Source organism: Thermomyces dupontii (assembly GCF_041956625.1).
Source record: "Thermomyces dupontii strain NRRL 2155 unplaced genomic scaffold VTN31scaffold_1, whole genome shotgun sequence".
Classification (NCBI taxonomy): domain Eukaryota; kingdom Fungi; phylum Ascomycota; class Eurotiomycetes; order Eurotiales; family Trichocomaceae; genus Thermomyces; species Thermomyces dupontii.
This window is the reverse complement of record NW_027192307.1, coordinates 4066809-4089652: the sequence shown is the minus strand read 5'-3', so window position 1 is coordinate 4089652 and position 22844 is coordinate 4066809. Positions and strand designations below refer to the sequence as shown.

At 51.1% G+C, this 22844-nt stretch overlaps 10 protein-coding genes across 10 annotated transcripts; 5 read left to right on the top strand and 5 right to left on the bottom strand.

The window, feature by feature from the left end:
* Positions 1–1585: 1585 nt before the first annotated feature.
* VTN31DRAFT_1549 (uncharacterized protein) lies at positions 1586–2432 on the bottom strand (the record flags this gene model as incomplete). The annotated part of the gene is made up of 3 exons (XM_069401618.1): positions 1586–1744; positions 1810–2120; positions 2207–2432. 3 exons carry the CDS (start codon positions 2430–2432, stop codon positions 1586–1588), a joined length of 696 nt encoding a protein of 231 aa, XP_069264405.1.
* An 85-nt stretch (positions 2433–2517) lies between these two features.
* VTN31DRAFT_1548 (uncharacterized protein) lies at positions 2518–2866 on the bottom strand (the record flags this gene model as incomplete). Its single annotated transcript, XM_069401617.1, has 2 exons — positions 2518–2640; positions 2705–2866. The coding sequence occupies 2 exons, from the start codon at positions 2864–2866 to the stop codon at positions 2518–2520; spliced, it is 285 nt and encodes a 94-aa protein (XP_069264404.1).
* Positions 2867–3954: 1088 nt separating this feature from the next.
* Positions 3955–5270, top strand: VTN31DRAFT_1547 (uncharacterized protein; the record flags this gene model as incomplete). The annotated part of the gene is made up of 5 exons (XM_069401616.1): positions 3955–4081; positions 4133–4317; positions 4381–4544; positions 4601–4859; positions 4929–5270. The coding sequence occupies 5 exons, from the start codon at positions 3955–3957 to the stop codon at positions 5268–5270; spliced, it is 1077 nt and encodes a 358-aa protein (XP_069264403.1).
* Positions 5271–6150: 880 nt separating this feature from the next.
* Positions 6151–7293, top strand: VTN31DRAFT_1546 (mitochondrial 37S ribosomal protein mS38; the record flags this gene model as incomplete). Its single annotated transcript, XM_069401615.1, has 2 exons — positions 6151–6514; positions 6587–7293. 2 exons carry the CDS (start codon positions 6151–6153, stop codon positions 7291–7293), a joined length of 1071 nt encoding a protein of 356 aa, XP_069264402.1.
* Positions 7294–8112: 819 nt separating this feature from the next.
* VTN31DRAFT_1545 (uncharacterized protein) lies at positions 8113–9028 on the bottom strand (the record flags this gene model as incomplete). Its single annotated transcript, XM_069401614.1, has 6 exons — positions 8113–8171; positions 8231–8334; positions 8402–8558; positions 8634–8763; positions 8876–8888; positions 9012–9028. The coding sequence occupies 6 exons, from the start codon at positions 9026–9028 to the stop codon at positions 8113–8115; spliced, it is 480 nt and encodes a 159-aa protein (XP_069264401.1).
* Positions 9029–9436: 408 nt separating this feature from the next.
* Positions 9437–11123, bottom strand: VTN31DRAFT_1544 (uncharacterized protein; the record flags this gene model as incomplete). The annotated part of the gene is made up of 2 exons (XM_069401613.1): positions 9437–10861; positions 10917–11123. 2 exons carry the CDS (start codon positions 11121–11123, stop codon positions 9437–9439), a joined length of 1632 nt encoding a protein of 543 aa, XP_069264400.1.
* A 677-nt stretch (positions 11124–11800) lies between these two features.
* VTN31DRAFT_1543 (uncharacterized protein) lies at positions 11801–12110 on the top strand (the record flags this gene model as incomplete). The annotated part of the gene is made up of 3 exons (XM_069401612.1): positions 11801–11817; positions 11896–12030; positions 12089–12110. The coding sequence occupies 3 exons, from the start codon at positions 11801–11803 to the stop codon at positions 12108–12110; spliced, it is 174 nt and encodes a 57-aa protein (XP_069264399.1).
* A 1203-nt stretch (positions 12111–13313) lies between these two features.
* On the top strand, positions 13314–15344 carry VTN31DRAFT_1542 (uncharacterized protein; the record flags this gene model as incomplete). Its single annotated transcript, XM_069401611.1, has 1 exon — positions 13314–15344. The coding sequence occupies one exon, from the start codon at positions 13314–13316 to the stop codon at positions 15342–15344; it is 2031 nt and encodes a 676-aa protein (XP_069264398.1).
* A 2915-nt stretch (positions 15345–18259) lies between these two features.
* On the top strand, positions 18260–19666 carry VTN31DRAFT_1541 (uncharacterized protein; the record flags this gene model as incomplete). Its single annotated transcript, XM_069401610.1, has 2 exons — positions 18260–18639; positions 18697–19666. The coding sequence occupies 2 exons, from the start codon at positions 18260–18262 to the stop codon at positions 19664–19666; spliced, it is 1350 nt and encodes a 449-aa protein (XP_069264397.1).
* A 716-nt stretch (positions 19667–20382) lies between these two features.
* VTN31DRAFT_1540 (uncharacterized protein) lies at positions 20383–21849 on the bottom strand (the record flags this gene model as incomplete). The annotated part of the gene is made up of 2 exons (XM_069401609.1): positions 20383–21694; positions 21800–21849. The coding sequence occupies 2 exons, from the start codon at positions 21847–21849 to the stop codon at positions 20383–20385; spliced, it is 1362 nt and encodes a 453-aa protein (XP_069264396.1).
* Positions 21850–22844: the final 995 nt, after the last annotated feature.

Genomic DNA, 22844 nt, shown 5'->3' with positions numbered 1-22844 from the left:
GCCATTCCAGCGATCGTCACGGTCGCGGTTAGGTGTTCAGTCGGATGGAGGACAGGAGGAATCGAATTCGTCTTCGGGTATTCGAGACAAACGATTCAGAGGCCGTCGCGCAAATGAGCTTCGGCGCACAGGGAACAACCGGTTGCTGGGAGATGCCCAATACTAGTCGGTACGAAGAACACAAAACGCTGAAATAAGGGATCGCCAGATGCAAGTTTACTCGTCGGCAATAAACGGGGGATTACCTGAGCAATGTTTTCATCGCACGATCCTCCGTACGAGTATAGAGCGCAAGCACCAGAGCTGCGGACGCACAAGTCCGATTCAGTTAATTACGAGTATCTACGTACTGCCCAATTGAGCCTAGCGTACGGTCGGAGACTATTGTCAGCAAAGAGGGGAAATTCACATGTGGATTGCCTCGCGCCTCATGGTCAGAATCGGAGGTCCAAGACAGCCCTATCAGAGGGGATTCACAACATGGGGGAGAAGGCAGCGGGCCAAGCCGCCAAACCCTAAAAGTACATAGAGTGGCCCAGCTGTTAACAAGGTTAGCGGGAAAGTTTGAACATGTGGAGATTTTATTGGCTGTGCAATCCGCTGCCTCATCCCCTAACCAAGCAGGGAAATTCTAGGTTACAACCCTGACCCTGCGAGCCTTCAAGTCCATCTTTGCAGGTTGGAGCCTCGCCGTCCGTTGTAGGGTTCGATTCAAATGTCCAGCAACCATGTCTACGAATCAGGTTGTGGGATCAAGCAAGAACAGTAAGTACGGAGTACCGGTGATTAGAGGTCTCTGTGGAAGACTTGCAAGAATATCCCAACATAAACCTGCTTCTCGCAGCGGTTCACTGGATTGCCGATCTTGGTGTGCAGTAGTGGATTTGGAGTGCAACCGTTGCATACCCTGTGCACGACTGCGGACAAGATGACGAACTTCTGGAAACTTTGACAGATGCCACAAAGCGACGAGTTAAGCTCCGACAGTTCAAGCAGCTCCGGAACATGTGAAGTGGTCGTTGGATTGCAACCGCAGCTCTTCGACGGCCGTTGATGTTGACGCCTCGTAGAGCAGTTCCGCTTCGATTGACTCGCATTCACGCTCACGGTTCCTTTTGGACTACCGGCACGATGACAACAATCTCACACTCCAATCTGGGAGCCTACTATCATCTCCTTATGAGGACTCTTCGACTCTTCAATCCGGGCAACAGTAGGGCTGCAAATAGGGATGTCGTGTACACCACCGCGGCCATTTTCAAATTTGAGCCGGATCTTCCTGGGCCACCTGGGGTATATACTCTTGCTGAATGGCCGTCCCTGTGAGCGGTTCTATCTTTTAGCTGCAGAAGCACCAAGGACAGTCGGTTTCCTTCTCCTGCTTCGAGTTCAGTACTTCGTTCAGATTTGACACTGGGCACAAGCTTCAGAACCGAAGCCTTCATTGCTTCATGGTACGATTGAAGCCACGGCCTTCTTGTCTCAGGAACTGTTGTGCAGTTATTTTGGTATCGAACAATGGCAGTGCATAACTGGCCTTGCATCTTTGGAATTCGAGAAGGCTGTTGCAAACAATCTAGAGCCGTCACTTCGGATTCCAGTCGGCGTTCGTTGGCTTCTCAGCCGGCATTGCCGCAGTGCCAGAAGATTTCACATTGGTGGCTGAGGAGAAACTTCCCCTACGATTCCAGTGATTTCTATCTACAGTTGCGATCACGGTTGGAAACTTGAAGGTGAACATAGTCTATCCACGAGTTAGTTGGTCAAAGCAATCACAGTCGATCGATAAACGGGACAGTTTCCGCTGACTTTCCATAACTTCTCCGTACTCTGTACAGAGTACAGTCTGGCGAAAGAGTATCGAGCAACTCTGTACGTGATGCGGAGAGAAGTGGAAGACGTGGAAGACTCGTAAAAAACATCCATAGTCGTCCTGAAGCCTTTTTGACTATCTCCGTTCATCGTTACGTAATGTAGCAGATGATGCTGGTCGGTTAAAAAACGCCAGGAGTTCCCTCGTTTGCTTGTGGGCGGCAGCGAGTTGCTCTCCAAGTCTCCAGTCAGCAGGCTCAATGCGTCGGGTGGCGGGGCACAGGTACGATTTGGCCATTTTGGTGAGCCTCGTTATTACAAGTTAACGTGAAACATCCATCAAACGCGAGGGCCTGGCGCCCTGGCCCCTTGATGCAGTAAGTTCAGTACTTACATAACTGTATACTCGGTATACTTAGAGTATCCAACCCAAACGTAGAATGAAAATGAAGATCGCCTTTGGTTTCAATCCTCTGCTGCCGAAGACCCGATTGCACAAGGCCGAGGTAATCTTTAATGAAGAGATCCACCGTAGATGGAGTCACTTTTTGCGTGGCGTTTGTGGAAGGATTCCGTTCCTGCGTACTGTTGCAGCCCTCTGCAGCTCTGCGTCCTTCCATTCTTTTTCTAAGGAGAGTCACGAGAGACGAGAACTGGTCTTGTCTTTTCAGCGCTGCCTAAGTCATGTCCTCCATCAGGACAAGATCAACAGTTCAGCACCAATATAATTGAGGAGGTCGGGCTATCGGATAAACCTTCGTCGAGGGTCCCACACAAGCCACAAGCCATTGATGAACCTGTGGTCCTGTGGTGTGGATAGCCCAGGCCCTTCAGTACGGTCCTCGCTAGTTAGAGCGAAATTCGATATTCAAACATACTTTTCATAACTTACAGTACATAGTGGTCGCTCCAAGCTGAGGTTCTTGTCTTTCAGTCTGAGAAATTGGTTTGGATGTCCTGTATCAAATGCATGAACCAATCGATTGGACAGAGTGCTTGATGAGCGGTAAGTTCCTGTCGGCCCGTCGGGAGGACGGAGAACAAGGACCAGCATTGACCTTGGCAGATCGTGCCGCCAGACAACGTAGTTAACGCTTATTTCTACTTTTCCAGACCATTGGGATCGATGGACATTTGTCAATTCGTCGCTCGTGAATCTCCATAGCTGCAGGCTCCATGCTCCATGATTGCTCGCATAATATCCCGATATCGGATGATAGGCCCATTTAGAGGTAGTTTACACCTGCATACATACCGAGTTAGCACAGCAGCTTCAAATCATCATCAGGCTTCGCCAACTTTGGTCGAAAACGCGGGTGCTGGTGCCCTCAACTCCAATTCAATCTCCCCAATCGTCTTTACTTGCAGTTCGTATGGAGATAAATCTACTAAGTTACGCGGTTTACGCCTAACTCCGTCCCCCATCTCGATTGAGTTCTGCAATTACTTGTGTGAGTTGCAGATCGCATTATTCACACATCCGTCCTCCAACTTAAAAGAAGCCAATACGGAGGACTAAATTACTTTAACAAATCCCCCTGGCGGGCTTGGGGCAAACTCACTCCCAAACTACCACCAGACTCCAAACAGTGACAGAAACCGGCTTCATGGCTTCGACAGCCACACGAGCATCTCGACTCCTCCACTCTTTAATTTTTAATTTCTAATTGTCGATTTTTCCAAGTTCATGAGTCGCGTTTCTTGGGGATTCTCTGTATCCAAAAAAAGATCTGCAATCGCTGCAGTTCCTCAGTTCGTTTGATCTTCATCGCCCCTAGCTACCGCATTCCTTTGTAGGCGCGCTCCCCTCGTCAAAATTGGAAGAAAACAGAAGATGAGGACAATGGTCATTGACTTGATTTCGAAATGGCTGCAGATTCTCTTGTCTCCTTTGGTGCAGAATTCCTCCGTCACACACCTCCGACCGGTCTTGGAGCCGATTCGTCCATCTGCGTCCACCTCCGACCGACGACGTTGTTGTCGCATTCCGCTTGCGGACAACAATTTTGCTTCCCTGTTACCCATTGGCACATTTCTTGTTACTCTTCCGATCGTTTCATCGTCGCAAGTAATCTAATCTAAACGGCTTCTACGCCGACTTCACTTTTCTTCTAGGGCTCTTCGCTGCTCGACGTCAGCACCATGGGTTGCACGAGCTCCAAGCTAGACCCCGAGGACAAGGAAGCCAATCGAATCAATGCGAGCATCGAAAGGCAGATCAAGCAGGACAAGAAGACGCTGGATCGTACCATCAAGATCCTGCTCCTCGGTATGTCTGCACCTGACCAGTGTTACCAAGGCGCTGCTCACCCAGCGATAGGGGCCGGAGAATCCGGCAAATCCACAATCATCAAACAGATGCGCATAATCCACTCGGGTGGTTTCCCTGTCGATGAGCGATGCCAACATCGAGCAGTCATCTACTCGAATCTAGTCGTGGCTTTCAAGGTCACCCTTGATATCATGGAAACGCACAAAATAGAGTTTGAACGGGAATCAAGCAAGGTGAGTAATGATCGATGCGCGCTCAGAAATGGATCCTGGCATTGACCAGCCTCGACCAAACAGCCACTGGCGAAGCAACTGGCAGAGACGGAGGCGGACGTTGACACGGATGAAGCCTTCTCTGACTTGACCGTTCGGGACGCCATGAAGGAGCTATGGGAAGACCAAGGTGTCCAACAAGCAGTTGCACGCGGTCACGGGTTTGCTCTCCATGATAACCTGCATTAGTAAGGCTTCTAGCCGGATCTCTGCTGAAGGTGCAGTCGCTCATTGGAAACCACAGCTTCTTTGGTAAGATCGATGAGCTGTTCACGCCGGACTGGCTCCCGGACAATCAAGACATGCTGCATTCGCGACTAAGAACCACCGGCATCACGGAGACACTTTTCGAAATGCGCAAGTTGAACTTTAGGATGATGGATGTCGGTGGCCAGCGGTCAGAACGAAAGAAATGGATCCATTGTTTTGAAGGAGTGCAAACTCTCCTTTTCCTGGTCGCCTTGTCCGGCTACGATCAAAGTCTGCTCGAAGATCAGAACGCGGTATGTTCCACTGTCCCGTCTGAACGGGTGTCGAGACGTTCAAGGTCGCCTAACATTTGTGTACCACAGAACCAAATGCATGAAGCCATGATGCTCTTCGAGTCCTTGGCCAATGGCGAGTGGTTCAAGAGAAAGCCGATTATCCTTTTCCTCAATAAGGTGGACCTCTTCAGGAAGAAACTGGCGATTTCTCCGATCAAAACCCACTTCCCTGATTACACCGGACCTGAGGGTAATTATGACGCCGCCGCCAAATACTTTGCAAATCGTTTCCGAAGCATCAACAGAATGCCGGAGCGCGAGATCTACATCCATTACACCAACGCTACCGACACAAATTTGTTAAAGGCAACCATGGACTCTGTACAGGATATGATTATCCAAAACAATCTTCACACCTTGATACTATGATGATGAACGGTTTTAATGATAGACCCTCTGGCTTCTTCTTTCTCTTTGTTGGGGTTTTTTTTTTTTTTTTTTTTTTTTTTTTTTTTTTTTTTTTTTTTTTTTTTTGGTACGACGGGGATTGTTCATTGCTTGCACTGCAGATTCTCCAACGATCCCCTATCTACCTGCACACCTTTCCCTGCCTGTTTTCTTTCGATTGTTTTGCACTTTCATTCATGATCTTTGCGGTTGAAGTACCGAGAAGTCCATGCATGCGCAGCCCTCTGTATTGCTGTTGACTTTATGGAGGCAATCGTTTTCTTCCAGAGCTTGTATGTACGGTTATACCTGGAGGCTATTGTGTTTTCTTCATGTCTTCCCAATACTGAATGGGAGTGTTCCACATCTTCGACCACAGCCACACATTCAGGCAATTCCACGAAGAGAGTTCTTGAGTCTATTAAGATGTTTCCGGAAAATATTGGCAGCAGCCCTCGATATAGTACAAAGTATTCATCACCATAGCCATAAAGGTACAGCCTGTGGTTGGAGGTTCTCGGGATCACCGTGAGGCCATCCGATGGCCTTGATGTGCTTTTCGACGTTGACTGAAATCTGGACGCAGACAAGAAGGGCGCTCACAGAGACTGTACAAAATGAGTCGACTGACTGTAAGGTCCATCTCGAATTCTCTCGATCACATTGTCGGTTGTTGTTTGCTTTCATGTGGCGTGCCATGTGCACATGACCTGCCAAGCTCTTGGCGATTGATTATGTAAGTTAATCACCTCAGTCGACTTTTGAAGTCGGCCGACTCACCACCACTTGACTTTACAACATTCACCAGGTTCCCTTCTCTCACGCTGTCGAAACTCTTGTTCGGAGTTGCGGTAGCGTCACCATGCTTACTACTTCTCTTCGCAGTGCAGTGCGGGCGTCGGCCGTCTCGCTACCGTCCGTCAATCCGACTGCCGGTGCCGCGATTGCAGTGCCGAAACTGCTCGAGACGGCCAGTAATGGACTGCATCAACGACGTTACTCGTCGTCGAAACCGCCCGTCCCTCCGAACGATGGATCGCGGCCCATCGATACGTCATCGCAAGCGCCTGCTAAAGGCGTGAGCCCGACCGGGCAAAAGCGTGACGGCAAGACCGCCAAGCGGCGAGCAAAGGAAAGTCGTCGAAATGGCTCGGGCAAGTCGAGTCAGTCGTCGGCGTTCCTGAACTTACCGAGCGTGCCCTCTACGCAGCATTTGCAGCCACAAGGTTTGTGGATTTGTTTGCGATGTTCACCGAGGAAGAGCTTTTTGCTAACTTTTTTTTGGGGGCGTCGTACAGACATGCATGTGGCATCGTTCTTTTCCCTTCATCGTCCCATGTCGGTCACTACCACTGTTCCGCCGACAACCAGCCCGGACGCGTTCAACGCGATTTTCGACTCGAAGGCTTCGAGGAAAAGTACCGACGACATGATCGACACCTTGTCGTCGATGGTTCAGACCATGGAAATTGCCTCACAAGGACCGCAGGATGATGTCCGACAGCCCAACAACCATGCGCAAATAGATATTATTCATCTGGATCGTCCCGCCACGCAGGATCTACAAGCTCCGGTGGAGGAGTTGGTGCGACGCCTGCGACCATTCCACCCGCCGCCTCCTCCCGTGCCGATGGACGAGGCCATCGCAGCGAAAGCGGAGGAAACAGTCCGTAATGACGAGCCAACGAGCCAGCAAACATACTCCACCGTGTTGACGATCCGCGAATCAACACACTCGGACGGCCACAAGACTTACGTCGCGCATGTGTCGCCGTTTGTGCGCCAGGACAACAACACCATGGAGGCCCCCAGTGCCACGGAGACGGAAACATCCGTCGACGAACCCCGCCGCTCCGGACAAACCTACATGGAGCGAACGCGCGACACTCGCACCATGTACGCAATTAGCGTCCGACGACAACGCAGACTCAAGATGAAGAAGCACAAGCGTAAGAAGTGGCTGCGCAAGACAAGGCACCTGCGCCGCAAGTTGGACAAGGCATAAAGAAAGGGAGTTGTCTGTCTCTTTTTTCTTTCCTTCTTACTTTCTTCCCATCATCGTCATCATCATCATCATTGGGTTGGTGTCCATCTTTTTTTTTGGAGTGGCGGGGAGGAAACTGCAGTGATCGACTCAACAGTTGTTAGAATGTCATTTCCTTTTTTTTTTTCTCCTTAACAATCCTACTTTACTACTACACTCTCCCCAGTGTGCATATATATATATCTATATCAAGACTTCTCTCATCTCTCTACTACCTACCTATCTACTGCTAGTTAGATTTTTCTGGTTTGAGTCTTGTTGGCGGTTGTACGGAGTACTCTCAAGTGTCCTAGCGGGACTACCTTGTCAGTTTACCATCTCTTCCCTTGGAATCAGAACATATGTCATTCGATGATGTGAGTCGTAAGATTCCTAGGGTGTATATCCTCGCCAATGAGGCAGACGTAGGTAAGGTAGGTGATTACGAGGAAAAAGACGTGGACTGATCATGATCGCCCTGCACCAAACGTCGATTCCAACTACCAGACCTCATCATCATACACTTGCCCCTTGACAGCCAGGAAATAATAAAAAGAAAAGTCTAAATATCAAGGAACATCAAGTACGTTCGTTTCTTCGCCTCATCTCCACCACACATTCATGTTTGGCATGTGAGAGTTCTCCCGTAAATACTTAAGATTGTACAGCCAGACATCTTTTCGTGCTTGCCCCTGATCGTCCATGATCCATGTTGGATGACTGACAGGAAAAGGGGGGGCTTGACCATTGATCTCAATGATCCCCCACTCATCCCGTCCCGTCATACATACAATGGAAAGTTTAGCAAGTGCCTCGCGAGCGCGAGTTCATCAGAAGAGCAACAATGAGTCCGTACAGACCTGGAGAGTAATGCATAAGTATCAAACGCGACTTGGTGAGCGCGACCGTGCGAGCTTACCCAGGACTTCAGCGAAAATCAGAATCAGAATCATACCGACGTATAGCCGCGGCTGTTGAGCCGACCCGCGCACACCAGCATCACCGACAATACCAATAGCGAAACTGACATGCATGTCAGTGACCGTCGCGATTTTTTCTTCAGTTCATACACAAGGAAATGGAAGCGTACCCAGCGGCTAGACCAGCTAGACCGACTGCAAGACCAGCACCAAGCTGAATGAAGCCAGTGTACAGGGACAACCGTTGGTTCAGGTCATTGGCAATGAGGACCGACACCACCAGACCATAGATACCAATGATACCAGCCATGACAATAGGGACGATGTCTGCAGGAAAAGAACCAATTAGCCCACGTCCCGATTCAATATCGCATTGATAATCACTTGCAGCCGGCAACGTACTCTTCACAATCAGGTCCGGTCGCAGGATGGCCATCCCGCAAACACCAACACCGGCCTTGGCAGTGCCATACGCGGCACCAAAGCAGGTGAACACGATGGCGCTGGTGCAGCCCAGCGCACCGAAAAAGGGCTATTATAAAGAAGAAGAATGCGTCAGTCCCAGCTTTTTCTTCATGTTATGCGGTGAGATGCCGGATGACGGTCGAGGTTCGTTCCAGACAACTTGGCGAAGAGTAACTCACCGCGTACACAGGACTAAGAGGATGACAAGTTGTCAGCAATGGAACATTGTTCAAAGCGTGAATCGCGATCCAGGGAAGTTCATGACAAGGGTGCTTGTCCCCGGAACGAGCCCGGAGGACGCGAAGGCCGCCTTACCAGAGATCGGTGGACATTTCGACAACAGAGCAGCAATCGTCTGGGAAAACAATATACTATGCCCTTTCACAAAGCTAAGGCTCTCGTTGATCGCTCAAATGGAGATCACCGTCGTGAGCGATGCGAAGAGGGAGAACGAGATGAGTTGCTGTGATAGCCTCGAGAAGTTGAGCACGATCTGGGGACCTCGTCAACCTGGGAAGCAGCAACTTTGGTCACGTGACCCTCTTGGCGTCCTCGTTCATTAGGCCTACAAGAGTACGGAGTACTCCGTACATACTATATAGGTAGAGAGTAAGTACAACGAAAGGTGTAAACCGGCCATTCAGAACTCATGGCTCATTGAGGAACATGAGAGAGAATCGTAACTTTATGTTTGATGACAATGACTACTATGTCTTAAATGCTTGTAATATTACAGGAGATCATGATGTGGAAAGTAGCTTCAGTTCCACCTGTGCTCCCGGCATGGAGAGCTTGGTGCTGCGCTGAAAGTCAGCAGCATCGCCCTTGAGACGGTAGGTGATCGCTGTTTCGGAAAGGCCGCCAAAGCAGTTCAACAGCACGCTAAGATTCCGCTCTGGATCGTGCGCATTCTCTCCAGCATCTCCCACTGCTCCCGGGGAGATGTCAGAGGGTGCCGCGACTGCGAAGGTTGCTGAGAAAGCTTGTGATTGTGTCTCGACCAAACTTTCATCAATTGCCTTCTTAGCCGACGGGGTTTCCACGAAGAACTGAATGTAGTCACCCTCTTTGGCAATCTGAGATAGCGTAGCGATGTTCTCTTCGAGACTCAGATCCAGAATCTCGGCTACGTCAGACGATGAGTCAAGGTCAGTTGCATGTTCATCTCTGTCGAGAACTTGTTGGACGGGGGCCTCCGTCCTTGAGACCTTTTCGTCCCTGAAAGATATTTCCGGATCGAGTGAGAGAAGTCCTTGCTTTTTCCCCCAACCACCGCCGCCGCTCATCACCCTATGAAGCCGGGCGCCTCGGCTGACTGCTTCCTCCAGTTGCTGAGCGGACCACTCCTGAACTGGGCGCGCTGACTCGGCCGGCTCGACCAATGCCCATACCGAGACCCTCTGATGCGGTACGCCAAGCGAGGAAACATATCGAGGTAACTCCTTCTCAAGGTCAGCCGAGGCAGGGTGTGCATCGGCCGTGGACTCTAGCGATTTGGACACCTGGCGGAGGATATTCCCCATGCTCGATACCACTCGCCGAGGGGGTGTGACGGGCATGAGCGGTATGTTAATCGAACATTGCAGTGGGTTCTGGGACAGGCCAACGCTGCAAACACCGAGGTCGCGGCATTTGTCAAGCACGTATCTCTGGGATTGTGCGTCGAAGTTCCATTTCATGCCCATCAACGTTCGATCCTTCCCATTGACGAAGATGGTGTTGGCGAGTCGCAGCCCAACCTCATGAGAGAGTGCCCCTTTGCCAGCATCAGGCATTGTCGACAGGATAAAAGCAGGCTCCTCGGAAGCAGCACCTCGAGTCCGCGTAGGCTTTGTGCCTCGAGCGGTCACACCTGTGGCATCTGCCAACAGCAATGACAGCCCCTCTCTGCCCTGCGGCGCTTGATGCGTAAATACCTCTCCATTAGCCGCGTAACCAGTGTTCCCAGCGATTTTGTCTACAACGGCCGTTACAGTATATGCGACAGCCGGAGGATTGCCGGCATGGATTCTTCCGAAAAGGCTGTTCACGATTTCACCTAGTGACGATTGTGTCGGGTCTATCAAAGGCGCGCAGAAGGTGGACGCGAAAATCACCGGGACGACACGAGTATGATTTACGATGGGCAAAAGTGAAGCGAAATAGGATGTAATTTGTTCCACAGCCTTTAGCACTCTGTTAGGAACTCTAGCAATTCTTCTGAAGAACCATTCGACACACCGGCGTCACAGGGGCAGCAGTTAGGAAGGTTATCGCCTGCGCGTTACCTGCGGTCGGGCTGCGATGATGCGGATAAGAGCTGAAATTCCGCACTGCGCCATGTCGTCGACTGATGGTAGACACAGAGGCGCCGTGGGCAAATCTGTTATACGAGGCCCTGCCCGACAACAGCCGGAATATGCCCGGCGGCCAACAAAGAGCAGACATTGGTGAGGCGACTGAATGCAACATCGTAGAAGCTCCTACATTATTTTTCTTTTGTTTTGAGCCTCAAGTTCTCAACTCGCCAAGCTTCTCCCAGGACTCCGAAGACGCTGACTCAGCAGTTCGGGTAGGTAATCAATAAACCAGTTGACGAAATCATTGTGATTCGAAAACAGCTGAGACCTCGTTCCTTCATGATTGAGGCTCCGTGCATAAGCGAGGGTGATGGAGAAGGTTCCTTGACTTGGTCGTCACTCGTCAGGAGACCAACTCTGCAGATGCAAAAACTCTTTGCACGGTCTTCGTCATCAGGGATCGGCCCGCGCGCAACGTCTTGTTTACGCAACAAACTGGAGGATCAACCCACAATAATGGGGAGAAACTGTGGCTAAAAACCTTGGCCGGGCTATCGCGGGTAGGACGGTCCAATGGCAGACAATGGAGTTGTCATGCGCCACGGCCTGTGGCACAAGCTTGGCTGAACCTATGACGTTGCCTCCCTCCGCGCCTTCGCGGACTGCTTAAAATGCACTTGATCCCGCCCAAACCTTCCCGCGCTCTAATCTCCCCCCCCCCTTTCTCAAACTCTGATCTTCTCTCTCGACTTTTCTGGTTTGTGTGTTCCCACTTGCTTGTTGTTGAATCCGCAAGAGAAACAGAAATCAAGTACAGCTGTCACCATGCCGTTCACCGCTTCGTAAGTCTCGACACTGCCGTGGTACCTTTTGTGCCGACCCGGCCATTCCGAGTCGTGATGCTGACCGATTGTTCTCAGGGATATTTGCAAGATCATCTTCGCCATCATTCTCCCGCCCCTGGGTGTTTTCCTGGAGCGAGGATGCGGTGTGGACTTGCTGATCAATATCTGCTTGACCATCCTGGGTTACATTCCGGGAATTATCCACGCGCTGTACGTCATTCTCCTCCTCTCTTGCAGTCTACCTCATTGCTGACATCGCACCTTTCAGCTATGTGATTTTCAAGTACTAGACGCACAACGACAATGATGCGAACTCGTGTTCGCTGCAGCCAGCGCGCACGGAAACGCCGGATTGTTGTCACTGCTTGGTCAGCGGTGTTTACGGACTAGACCGACTGCGGTTAGCGTCTCTGTTCTTGGCAGAGTGACGATCCGGGGAGCAACCTCTGCCGTGGCATGTTGATATGTTTATAACGTCCATGTTCTCGCTGTTCTTCTTCTTGATGATACCAATGCTGTTCTTCTCGTGTCGCCTTGAGGCTGGGGTTGGGTTCCTGCTTTGAATACGACTTTCCAGTTTCGATGATAATGCCGGGGATTGCGATATTTGTACGAGTAACGGAGAAGAAAGTTTCATCGGATAAACGTCCAGCGTTGGAGCACGTAATAAATTTCGGTTGATGCGGAAAGCCTAGTACAGTACAGTACTCCGTACGGCGCCACTCAAGATGACAATGGTGGTGACTAGTGATGACATGGATCTGACCGAGCCAGTTTCACTACGGCACGCTACGATCAGCGCGCTTGAGAACCTCGTACTCTTGGAAATGTCAGTCGTCGATTCGTCTCAGAAGACGGTAGGGCTGCTGGGGAAGGCTGAAGAAATCATCATTGTCAATGGTCGATCATGCAAGTCACCTGACTCTTGAGCGCTAAGCCCGACTGTTCAGTGCTGGTGCCAAACAGCCACAACCAGCAAACTCCGGAAGCGCCCGTGCGGCGCGTACGGCCATACCCATATGCATCTCCGAACCAACGGAACTTCAGAGAACCTCTTCCTCGACCAGCGAGCTATCCGGGTCGCAATGATCGGGCATTCCTACTGTTTCACGATGGCGTCTCCAGGGCGGCAGGCAGCGTTTGTTGTGCCTGCTTTTAAGAATGAACCCTAAACCGCGAATGCGCTCCGGTTGAAATTTCGCATACAACGGTCATCATGTCAACCACAGAGCTGGATATAGCACTTTGAATTCTACTCTTCAACACTCGTTTCTTGCGTTGTTTCTTGACCCGATCGTTCAATGTTCGTACTATTGCTTTAATTTGCCGGAGACGCTCGAACCTGGCAACAAGGTTGACCACCACATCTATACCATGAACTGCTGCAGAAGGCCAAGCAACTCAGGACAGCTGGCTTCACTTGATGACGATCAAGGTTGACCATTCAAACCGCAGCATCTTGCGACTCTGATGAGAATCAATCGACGAACGCCATGCATCTATTTCGCAGAAGATGGTTCGAGGACGTCGCCTCCATTCTTGCCTTCGTTGTGCTCTTTGTCGGTGTTGCGTCCAGTGACTGTTCCTCTGATCTCGACAAGGCTCTTCAGAAAGTTCCCTCATGCGCCCTTCCTTGCGTCAGACATTTCATCAACAATGAATATGAGAAGCGCGCCTGTTGTCACAGGACGGATTTGGCGTGTCTTTGTCGGACAAACAGCACCAGTGGCCTCACTCTCGGTGAGGCGGCATTGGTCTGTGTTGTAGGGTCCTGTCCTCCGTCAACTGCTTCGGGAACCGATGTCTACGGGATATGTGCGGCTATACCCGGAGCCCTACCTCAAACTCATCAGACAATTACTGCAACGGTTTTGACCACTTCGACCACAACCTTCACTAACGTTCCAAGTTCCACACTACTCACCACTGTCACTCCTTCAAGTTCAGTGCCGACGACACCTCGAGAGAGTGCCACCACTTCGTCGCGTATTTCCACATCAAGCGTTTCTGCATCAAGCATATCAGAGTCAATCGCTGGGTCACCTACAGGTACATCAAGCGCGACGCCTTCCCCGTCAGCAGACTCGCAGTCGTCTGCTTTGTCGTCACCAGCCGTCATCGGCTTATCAGTCGCATCCGGTATTTCAGCTGCATTCCTTGTTGGCGTCCTCGTTGTATTCTGTGGTCGCAAGTACAGGCGAAGGAGACTGGCGGCCGAAAGGGAGGGCTTCGAGATTGGAGGTGAGATGAGTGAGCCACCCAACTTTGGGGCACCCAGCCATTCCTCTCCAGCTCTCAGCGACGTCGGTGCACATGTTACCCCAGGACCTAACTTCCACCAATTTCCACTGCAACCTGTCAGTCGGACGGGTCCATTGGTGACAATCACTCCAATACCGGAAGAGGTACCGAGCCCCTCCAAGGACGCCCCATCTGTCCAACCATCCCCGATGACAGATTACACTGCGTCTCCACGCAGTGAATCTTCTCAACGTTCAGTGTCGCGCCTCCTTCCCAATAATACCAGGTCGGATTTATACCCAGAACCTTTGCGAGTTAGCTATCAGAATGAGCCAGGCAGTGAGAAGGCCAATCCCAAAGGCGAAATCGAGAAGCCGGGAGCTGCTAGTAGCCGTGTTGCACCGCAAGATCACGCCCAACGACCGCACCGACAGCCCGAGAACTCTGGTCTCGCACTGTATCCTGTTGGAAGAGGTCAGCTTGAAACCAGTGGCCAGACTCAACCGCAGACTGGCAATCAGCTCAATGATTTTCGTTGGGAAAATCCCGGTCGGGGTCAGATCTTACAACGCAATGATCCCAACCTAAGGCTCCCGGAGCGTAATTTCTCTCGTCTCGGGGCATACAAGGAGTCAAGCCGCCAGCAGTACCGATTCTCTACGGAATCCGATACCAGTTTTGAGACAGTCGGTGTTGAGGAAGATTCCCAGCCCGATCAGGTTTCCCAGCAGCTACGTCGCATTGATACCAACGCGGCCGGTGGACGGAACGGGACAAGTCGCCCATCCATCAGATACCCCACAGTGCCGCCAGCTGTTATGGTGCGTCCTCCTGTCCAAGTCGGCCCCGCGGCCCCCGCCTCGGAGCGAACTCAGTCTTCCAATTACAGCTCGAGAGCGAGCTCAGAGACAGCGAAGATGACCCCCTCGGACCAAAAGGGTTCTATGAACGTCCCGCTTTATTTTGCTCCGGACTCTGCTCGATCCCGGTCAAACAGTCCCTCCAGCAGTCTGCTAGCCAAGCGCCGTGGGGAGGCCGTGGCAGACCGGATGGAGCTGGAGTTCGGCCGAGGCAGTGGCGATCATCAGAACGCCGCGTCGGCGCGAGGACGTCGGCAGTGGGAAGTCGCCAGGGAAACTGACAGTCGCAAACCCGCGGCTCGAGAACGCAAAGCCACGGCATCTGATGACCACCAGCGAATTTCCTCGTCGAGTTCATCTCCGCGCGAGCACCGAATCACGCCGTCGAGACGAGGAGAGGACTTGTGTCTGAGTGTCGATTGATGTGACATGGAACGCCCTGTCAGGTTCTTTTTAGTTGAACTGTTGTAATATATGTTTGTAGAATAGGATAGACTTTGATGTTGGGCCGACAATGGATTCATGCTTTCGTTTCTGAGAATATTGTCCCAATTGCCCGTTCTCAGGAACATCGATGATGGTTGAACCAATCATTTGAACCACGTTGACTTGGATGGCCCCAAACACGGTCTCTTTAGAAATGAAGCTGAACAAGGGCGATCAGGCCGATCCGCAGCCAGCAATATGACCAAAAGTTCGCCTCAGCTGAGAAATCCTGATACTGATGTACCTACTCGGTAGGTAGTGATTAAGGCATTTTTCGAACTGGACTCTGGATGTACCGTCTGTACAGATGGATGGAGCACATACCAAGTCCGTGCTCCAGCTCTCAAAGCAAGCTCCACTCACACGTGCATAATGCATCTGTAGTGCAATGCCGTCCGCATTTACTTCCGAATCATTCTCTTCCACATGGATCAAAGCCCACCTGGGGTTACAGCCTGGATGGCAACAAGCGACGCATATAACCCTGAATGGCACCGTCATACCGATTGATGAGGGAACCAACGGCTACAATGGGCAGATACGACGGAGGAATGGAGTAGGTATGGATCTCCCTGCAGGTCCCAAGCAATGAAGTGAAGATTGGTGGGATGGTGCTAGCAGGTACCTTTCCTAAATCCCCCGACATATTTTTTTTGTTAATTTTTTATTTTTTTCAGCAATTTGCAGAATAATAGTAGCAAAAAGAACTTAACCCAGTAAACCCACTACGTGACTACTGTAACAGTCAGTACTACCTCATGCTGTAGTAACTCGTAGCTATTAGGTACTGCTTGTCGGCCTATCAGTCCTATACAGTTGTCCATTTGTTGCACTATATTTGCATTCGGTACTAATCAAGTTGTTCAGAGCCCATGATTTAGCGACTTGATCTCATTCGCCACCGTTGAGTGTGGACGGGGGCGTCGTTGATAGCGAGTTTGATAAGATTAGGATCACCGTTCAAGACTCGGCGTTCTATTATACCGCAGATGATGGCAGATCTGCTGGAATGCTTGAAAATCGTCCGAGTACAATCGTCCATCGACTCATCGAGTATTCGAGTCCTCCGTGCAATCCTGGCTGGCAGCTCGAGCTAATATTGTACTATTTATGAATCGACTCAATGGAGCTGCAGGACAAGCAAGCGCCAACTCCAACATATTTGAATCCATTGATCATTGATTGGCTTTGCGTCAAGCTCTTGCAGGAGTCATCATTGTCAATAACATCGCATCATGGATGAATTAGTAGTTGAAAATACGAGAACGGAGTACTCCGGACAGAACCGGGGTATTTTCAATCCACCTCCGGAGGAGACCTGAGCGGCCTGAGCCTCATCTCTCCTTGGTACTTCTTATCATAGTCGGCGGAGTGCTCCAGTATCCCATCATGACCGATTGATTGCTACTCGTACAGTATTGAATCTCAATTGGTGAAGTTCAGCTCAATATTGTGTGGAGTCCTCGTATACTTACTTGTACATCCGGAGGACCTTCCTTTTGAATTCCCTAGTACCGTCAATCATCTTGGTTATGAATCGTCCTTCTGCACGGCAGCCAAACTAGCCAGAACTAACTTAACGGAGCCAAGTACGAGCAAGGACATGCAGCAGACGCTGAGGCCAAAGCTGCAAAGGGTTCGGATTTCAGCCTTGAAGCAACTTCAAAGCAAGGGCCTGCAGAAGTGCAGATTGACGATTCCGAGGCTCTTTCCCCCCGCGGATCTGATTCGACAGGCGGTCAGAGAGCTGACTAATCAGCCAAGCGGTGACGTCTGCCGCTGGATCTCGGATGCCAAGAGCGTCTTGGCATGCGCGGACCACTCATGACGTCATATCGACCCGGCTGAGCCAACCAATGGCCGGGAAGAGAGATCCAGAAAAGGGCATGGCGCATATCAAGGGTTTCTGGAATGCATCCACAGATCCCCACTCCGCCCGCATGTCGACCCACTCGAAGACGAATCCGCTAATCAGATCCTTTGCCACAGGTCCCCTACTAAACCCAATGCGGAAAGATAGGGCTACAGAGTTAAATTGCGCTTTGAGAGTTTAAAATTATCCATGGATGATGCCGATCGGATTGAACTGAGATAACCTTGAAGAAAAGAAAAAAAAAAAAAAAAAAAAAAAAAAAAAAAAACCAAAAAAGACTTCAGAGAACAAAGAATGAGAGAGCAATTCTTTGAGAGGACTGGACAAGGAGGACAGTTGGGAAAGGTTGGTTTGGAGCTTGCATGATCAAGCGATGATTAGTTGTCATTGGCCATGGAATGAATTGCTTTTGAGCCTGTTTGCATCGGAACTCTGATTATCTGAACATGATCGCACTGCACATTGTGTTGCTGTCCAAAGGGTCCATGGACGATATAATGCCAGGTCCCAGAAAAAAAAAAGAAAACGCCCAATTGTCAGACATTCTCCAGCCCAGCTTCTCTGGACCACCAATCTTGGACCCTGTTGTCAGCATGGAGAAACTCGGACCTGCGTTTGATTGACGCTATGGACTCTCTCTGGTCCACTTGCAACTGCTAGCTCTTATTACGGCCCACGGGGTGGAGTGCTATGGCCGTTGTAGCTGCCTATGGTGAAGCAGCACTGGAGACCGTTGTCAGGCTGTAGTCGCAGTGCCATAGATATATAAGAAGCCACGGAATCCCTGGATGCTCCAATGTCTTTCAAAAAGCGAAGAATCTCACCGTTCTTCATCACTTTTTTTCTTTCTTATCTCTTGATCTCTTGAATCCAACCGCTTTTGTTCAGTGTCACTGGTTGACACCGTTTGTTCGCTTTGTTTGAACCAGATCAATCCTTCGCGTATCGTTGTCTGTCACAACAGATTGGGTCTGGCACTATGGCTGCTACCGACAATCTTGCCGTGCGCGATGACCGCTCCCAGCGCACACGGCGTCTTTCAAGCATGGAGGCCACGCGAGCAGACCTCTTTGGTGGTCCAACTGTGGTCGTGCCCCCCCGGCATCTGATGGCAAAGAGCGAAGCTTTCGAAACGGCTCAATCCATCGAGCTGGCCAAGTCTCATCTCGATGAATCGACCTCCGAAGAGGCCTCCCCGACGGGCTCGCCCGTGATTCGACCCGTGTCCACCACGATCACAGACAAGTATGCTTTTGCCTTTGATATCGACGGGGTCCTTGTTCGCGGTGGGAAGGCGATCGACGCGGCCGTCAAGGCGTTGAAGGTGTTGAATGGTGACAATGAATTCGGCATCAAAGTGTAGGCATTGATTTTCGTTCATCATGGCTTACTCCTGATTCTCATATCTACTCCCAGACCTTATATCTTTGTCACCAACGGCGGGGGTAAAACGGAAGAAGAGCGCTGTATCGACCTCAGCCGGCAACTCGACATGGAAGTGTCGCCCGGTCAGTTCATCTGCGGCCACACGCCGATGCGGGAAATGGCCGAGAAGTATCACACCGTGCTTGTTGTCGGAGGTGAAGGCGAGAAGTGCCGCATTGTGGCTGAAGGCTACGGATTCAAAGACGTCATCACTCCCGGCGATATCATCAAAACCAAACAAGACGTCACGCCCTTCCGCAAGCTAACCGAAGAGGAGTATCGAAACTCCCGCGTGCGCGACTTTGATAACATCAATATTGAGGCGATTTTCGTCTTTGCCGACAGCCGCGACTGGGCCGGCGACCAGCAAATCATTCTGGATGTGTTGATGTCCAAGAACGGGCGGCTTGGAACCCGGTCTGAGACCTTTGACGAGGGACCACCGGTGTTCTTCTCCCACAATGATATCGTCTGGTCGACGTCTCACCCACACACCCGAATCGGCATGGGTGCCCTCCGGGCTTCCTTGGAGACCCTCTTTAAGGCGGTGACGGGCAAGGAGCTCAAGACGATCGCCTTTGGCAAGCCCCAGCTCGGCACCTACGAATTTGCCCAACGACTCCTGCGTCAGTGGCGCAAGGACATGCACGGCATCGACCGCGCTCCTGACACGGTCTACTTTGTCGGTGACACGCCTGACTCCGACATCCGCGGCACGAACGAGTTCGACAGCCACCCGAACAGCGGCACGACGAATTGGTACTCGATCCTGGTGAAGACGGGCGTGTTCCAGGAGGGCACCATCCCACGCTTCCCGCCCAAGAAAACGTGCGATAACGTCCTGGAGGCGGTCAAATTTGCTATGCACCGCGAGTTCGCCAGGTCTCTCAGGGAGAAGGCCTTTGACGCGAACTTTAAGATTCCACAAACACAGGAGGAGTCTGCAGTCCTGGAAGATTGAGGCTTATCCTTGTTATCTTGTGATTTTCTCTGCGCGATTATGATTAAACGAATTTCCTTGTATCGTCGACTAGATCGACAAGTTTCGATTTTTTTACTCGTGCATTTTCTTTTCTCTTTTGCTGCTGGACATGACGCTTTATTCATGTGATACCAATGGTATAGATAGAGTGAGATTGCCTTCTCACTGCGACGCCGGAATGTGTTGGTTGATGATGATAGACTTTATCATCAAATTGAGGCTCCACGAATCGAGATTCGGGATTTCGGAATCCTCGGCTTCATTTCAAAACCTCGTAATCAGTACGAAATGGCTCGGACTTGGATTGTATCTGTATTGAAGTACTTCAAACAAAATTCTATCGAACGTAGTATCCAACAGTGCTAAGCCTGCTTTTCTGTGCGTGGTACACACCTTGTATATATACACGAGGCAGAGGACCCTGTTCCCTAGGTACCTGCTAGGCAACTCCACACTCGTGGAACGTGCATCATACCGAGAACATGCAACCCTCGGCCTTTACCGACCGGGCAAAAGTCAAGAGTTCTCATAGAGAATATCCAGTCAATGACAGCACGCCCATCTGAGGGCCGGCCAAAAAGCATACCGCCTGATGGCCAGCGAAAGGGAGGCGCCGGACACGGCGCTGGAAGTGCTAGCGCTAGCTACCCACCTACCTGGGTAGCTTACTGGTTGGAAAACCCACCGAAGCTGAATCATAGCTCGAACTCATGGTCCAGCCAATGCCTCACCACGATCTTGCCCTCTGAGAAACTCTCCTTGGGCATTCGAACGATGATGGCCGCATGGCTGTGCATCGCCTTGTGAATGTATACGGGGTACTTGCGGAAGCCGATGGCGTTCAGCGAATCGATAATGCCAAACTGCTCCCGCGTCAAGGCAAGCAGCGGATACTTGACCTCGTCGAACTCGGTTGATGGCGGCTTGCCCGTGCCAGCGCTCTTCTCCCTGCTGCGGGACTTGTGCGCGTTTCCGTTGTCCATGCCATTGTCGGCAAATCGCTCCTCGTCTTCGTCCAGATACTCGGGATCCTGGGAGGCGTTGACATTCTCAAACACATTCTCGACCGCTCCTTGCATGTCCCGGACGATCAAAGGCACGCGATACTTGGCCGGGACAATCCCGGCTTTGCCCTGGTTGTGCAGTTGGATTCTCTTGTTGCTGAGGAAGGTTTGCACCACGGAGGTGAGCAGGAAGACGGTGAGCGAGAAGGGGACGAAGCAGACGAGAAACAGATAGAAAGCGGCTCGCTTTGCAGGTTCGATCATGTAGCGTCTCAGCACGGCAACCACCGTTGACGATGACGTTCGTTTCCCAGCATCCTCCACCTGCGGGGCGATATGTTCGCTCAGGTCAATGATGACGGGCTCGTAGCCCGGGATATAGTTGAAGCGAGTGTTCTTCGGGTCTTGAAACGGATCGACTTTGGAGATTGCCGTCGTGTAGAATACTGTGGAGCGATCGTTGACAATGTTGGCATAGACCGACCGATTCTTGAACCGGGCCAAGCCGCGCATGAAGATACTATCAGGCGTTGCCAACACGCTCAGCAAAGGTCTCCCAGTGTCCCGGAAATTATCGACCATAAACATCTGCTTTCCGGACGCCGACAGCGTCCGCGGCCCGAGCACGTTAAAGAGGTAGCTCCAGAAGCCCTTGACGGGCGAGCGCACGCCGACATGCGGCGCCGCGAAGGTGGTGAAGTTCACGGGCTCCAGCTTGTCGAACCATCCGTGCGCCTCGAGGAGTCCGATCGCGTACCGCGCCACCAATCCGCCCATGGAATACCCTATCACACTCAGTTTTTTGATTTTGTGTCCTTGCTTGGAGAGCTTCTCCAGGGTGTCTTCGATCTCATGTGCAACGCGCTCGCCACCAAGTTCGATTCCATCGTAAGTATTGGATCCAGCATTACTCTGCGCGGCCAAAATATACAATCGATCTTCGCCATGTCTTTCTCTCAGAGCTGATGCGATGTAGTTTAGGTGCGTTGGGTTCCCCCAGAGTCTACGGATGGATGTGTCCAGCCAACCCCTCAGTTAGCCAACTGAGCTTCTCCTCAATTCCAAATTTGCGGAGTGATTTGGAGAATGCCAGGGGCACATGACTTACCCGTGTACGAGAACACAGAGATGATCGATCTTATAATCTGCTTCGGCCATCTTGTTGAAGTCAAGGGAAAGAGACGCAGAACTTGAGAAATGGGACAAAGAATTTATCTTTTCTATATACTGGTGGCCACTTTATCACCTGCTTCGCAGCCTGCTGCTGTTTTTCCCTCAATTGCTTTTGTATCATGCATGCTCACGTCACGCATGCAGGGCATTATCTACTTAGGGCGCGGGAATACTGTTGCCTGTGTGGCTTAAACTGGCTATACAGTTCAATAATGACCTCAAGTCCTCAATCTTGGGTTTATTAAGTAATCGGGAGTATGGGAGAATTGGACTCCGTGTGATACAAAGAACTCCTTCCCGTCCGGGCATCCCCAGCAGAGCTTTTATCTGTTGAGAGTTTCGGAATCGGGTTTCAGCAGAGGCCGAACGCCCTCTCGGGGCAAATCCAATCCCCTGAATGGCTCTTGGTCGTCCAAATCCTTGGCCAGTTCTGAACTGCACTACGGAATCGTTACATTGTTCTCATTTTCGTTGATGGGGGATCCGGAGATAAGCATACCTATAGGCCCGACTCGGCCCGAGAACTTGTGATTTTTTTTTTTTCTTTCTTTTCCGCCGGGGGGCTCTTGGCCAGTGTAGGCACGTGACCCAAGCCCAACTTGGCTATACGGCGGGCAGAGTGAACTTGCCTGTCTCCAAGCAGGCCTCTACCATCGGAAAACCCCAGAGCACTTCCTCCACTGCCGCCTCGTAAAGAGAAAGATCCAGCGAAAATGACCTAGGCACAATCTACGGGAACTCTTAGCCACCCCACGGGGGGCGAAAGAGTTCCATGAACTTATACAATTGTGTGCGTTCTACAGAGATGCATGGAGAAACTCGGACCTGCGATCACCACCACAGACCTCGGACTCTTAACACCCCTATCCCCCTCCCCTTCACCCGACCAACACAAACCAAACACGATCGGCCTTAGTCCAAACTGTTAACACACGGGCCAGCTGGGGAAGGGGACAGGAACCCATCAAAACACACAGACC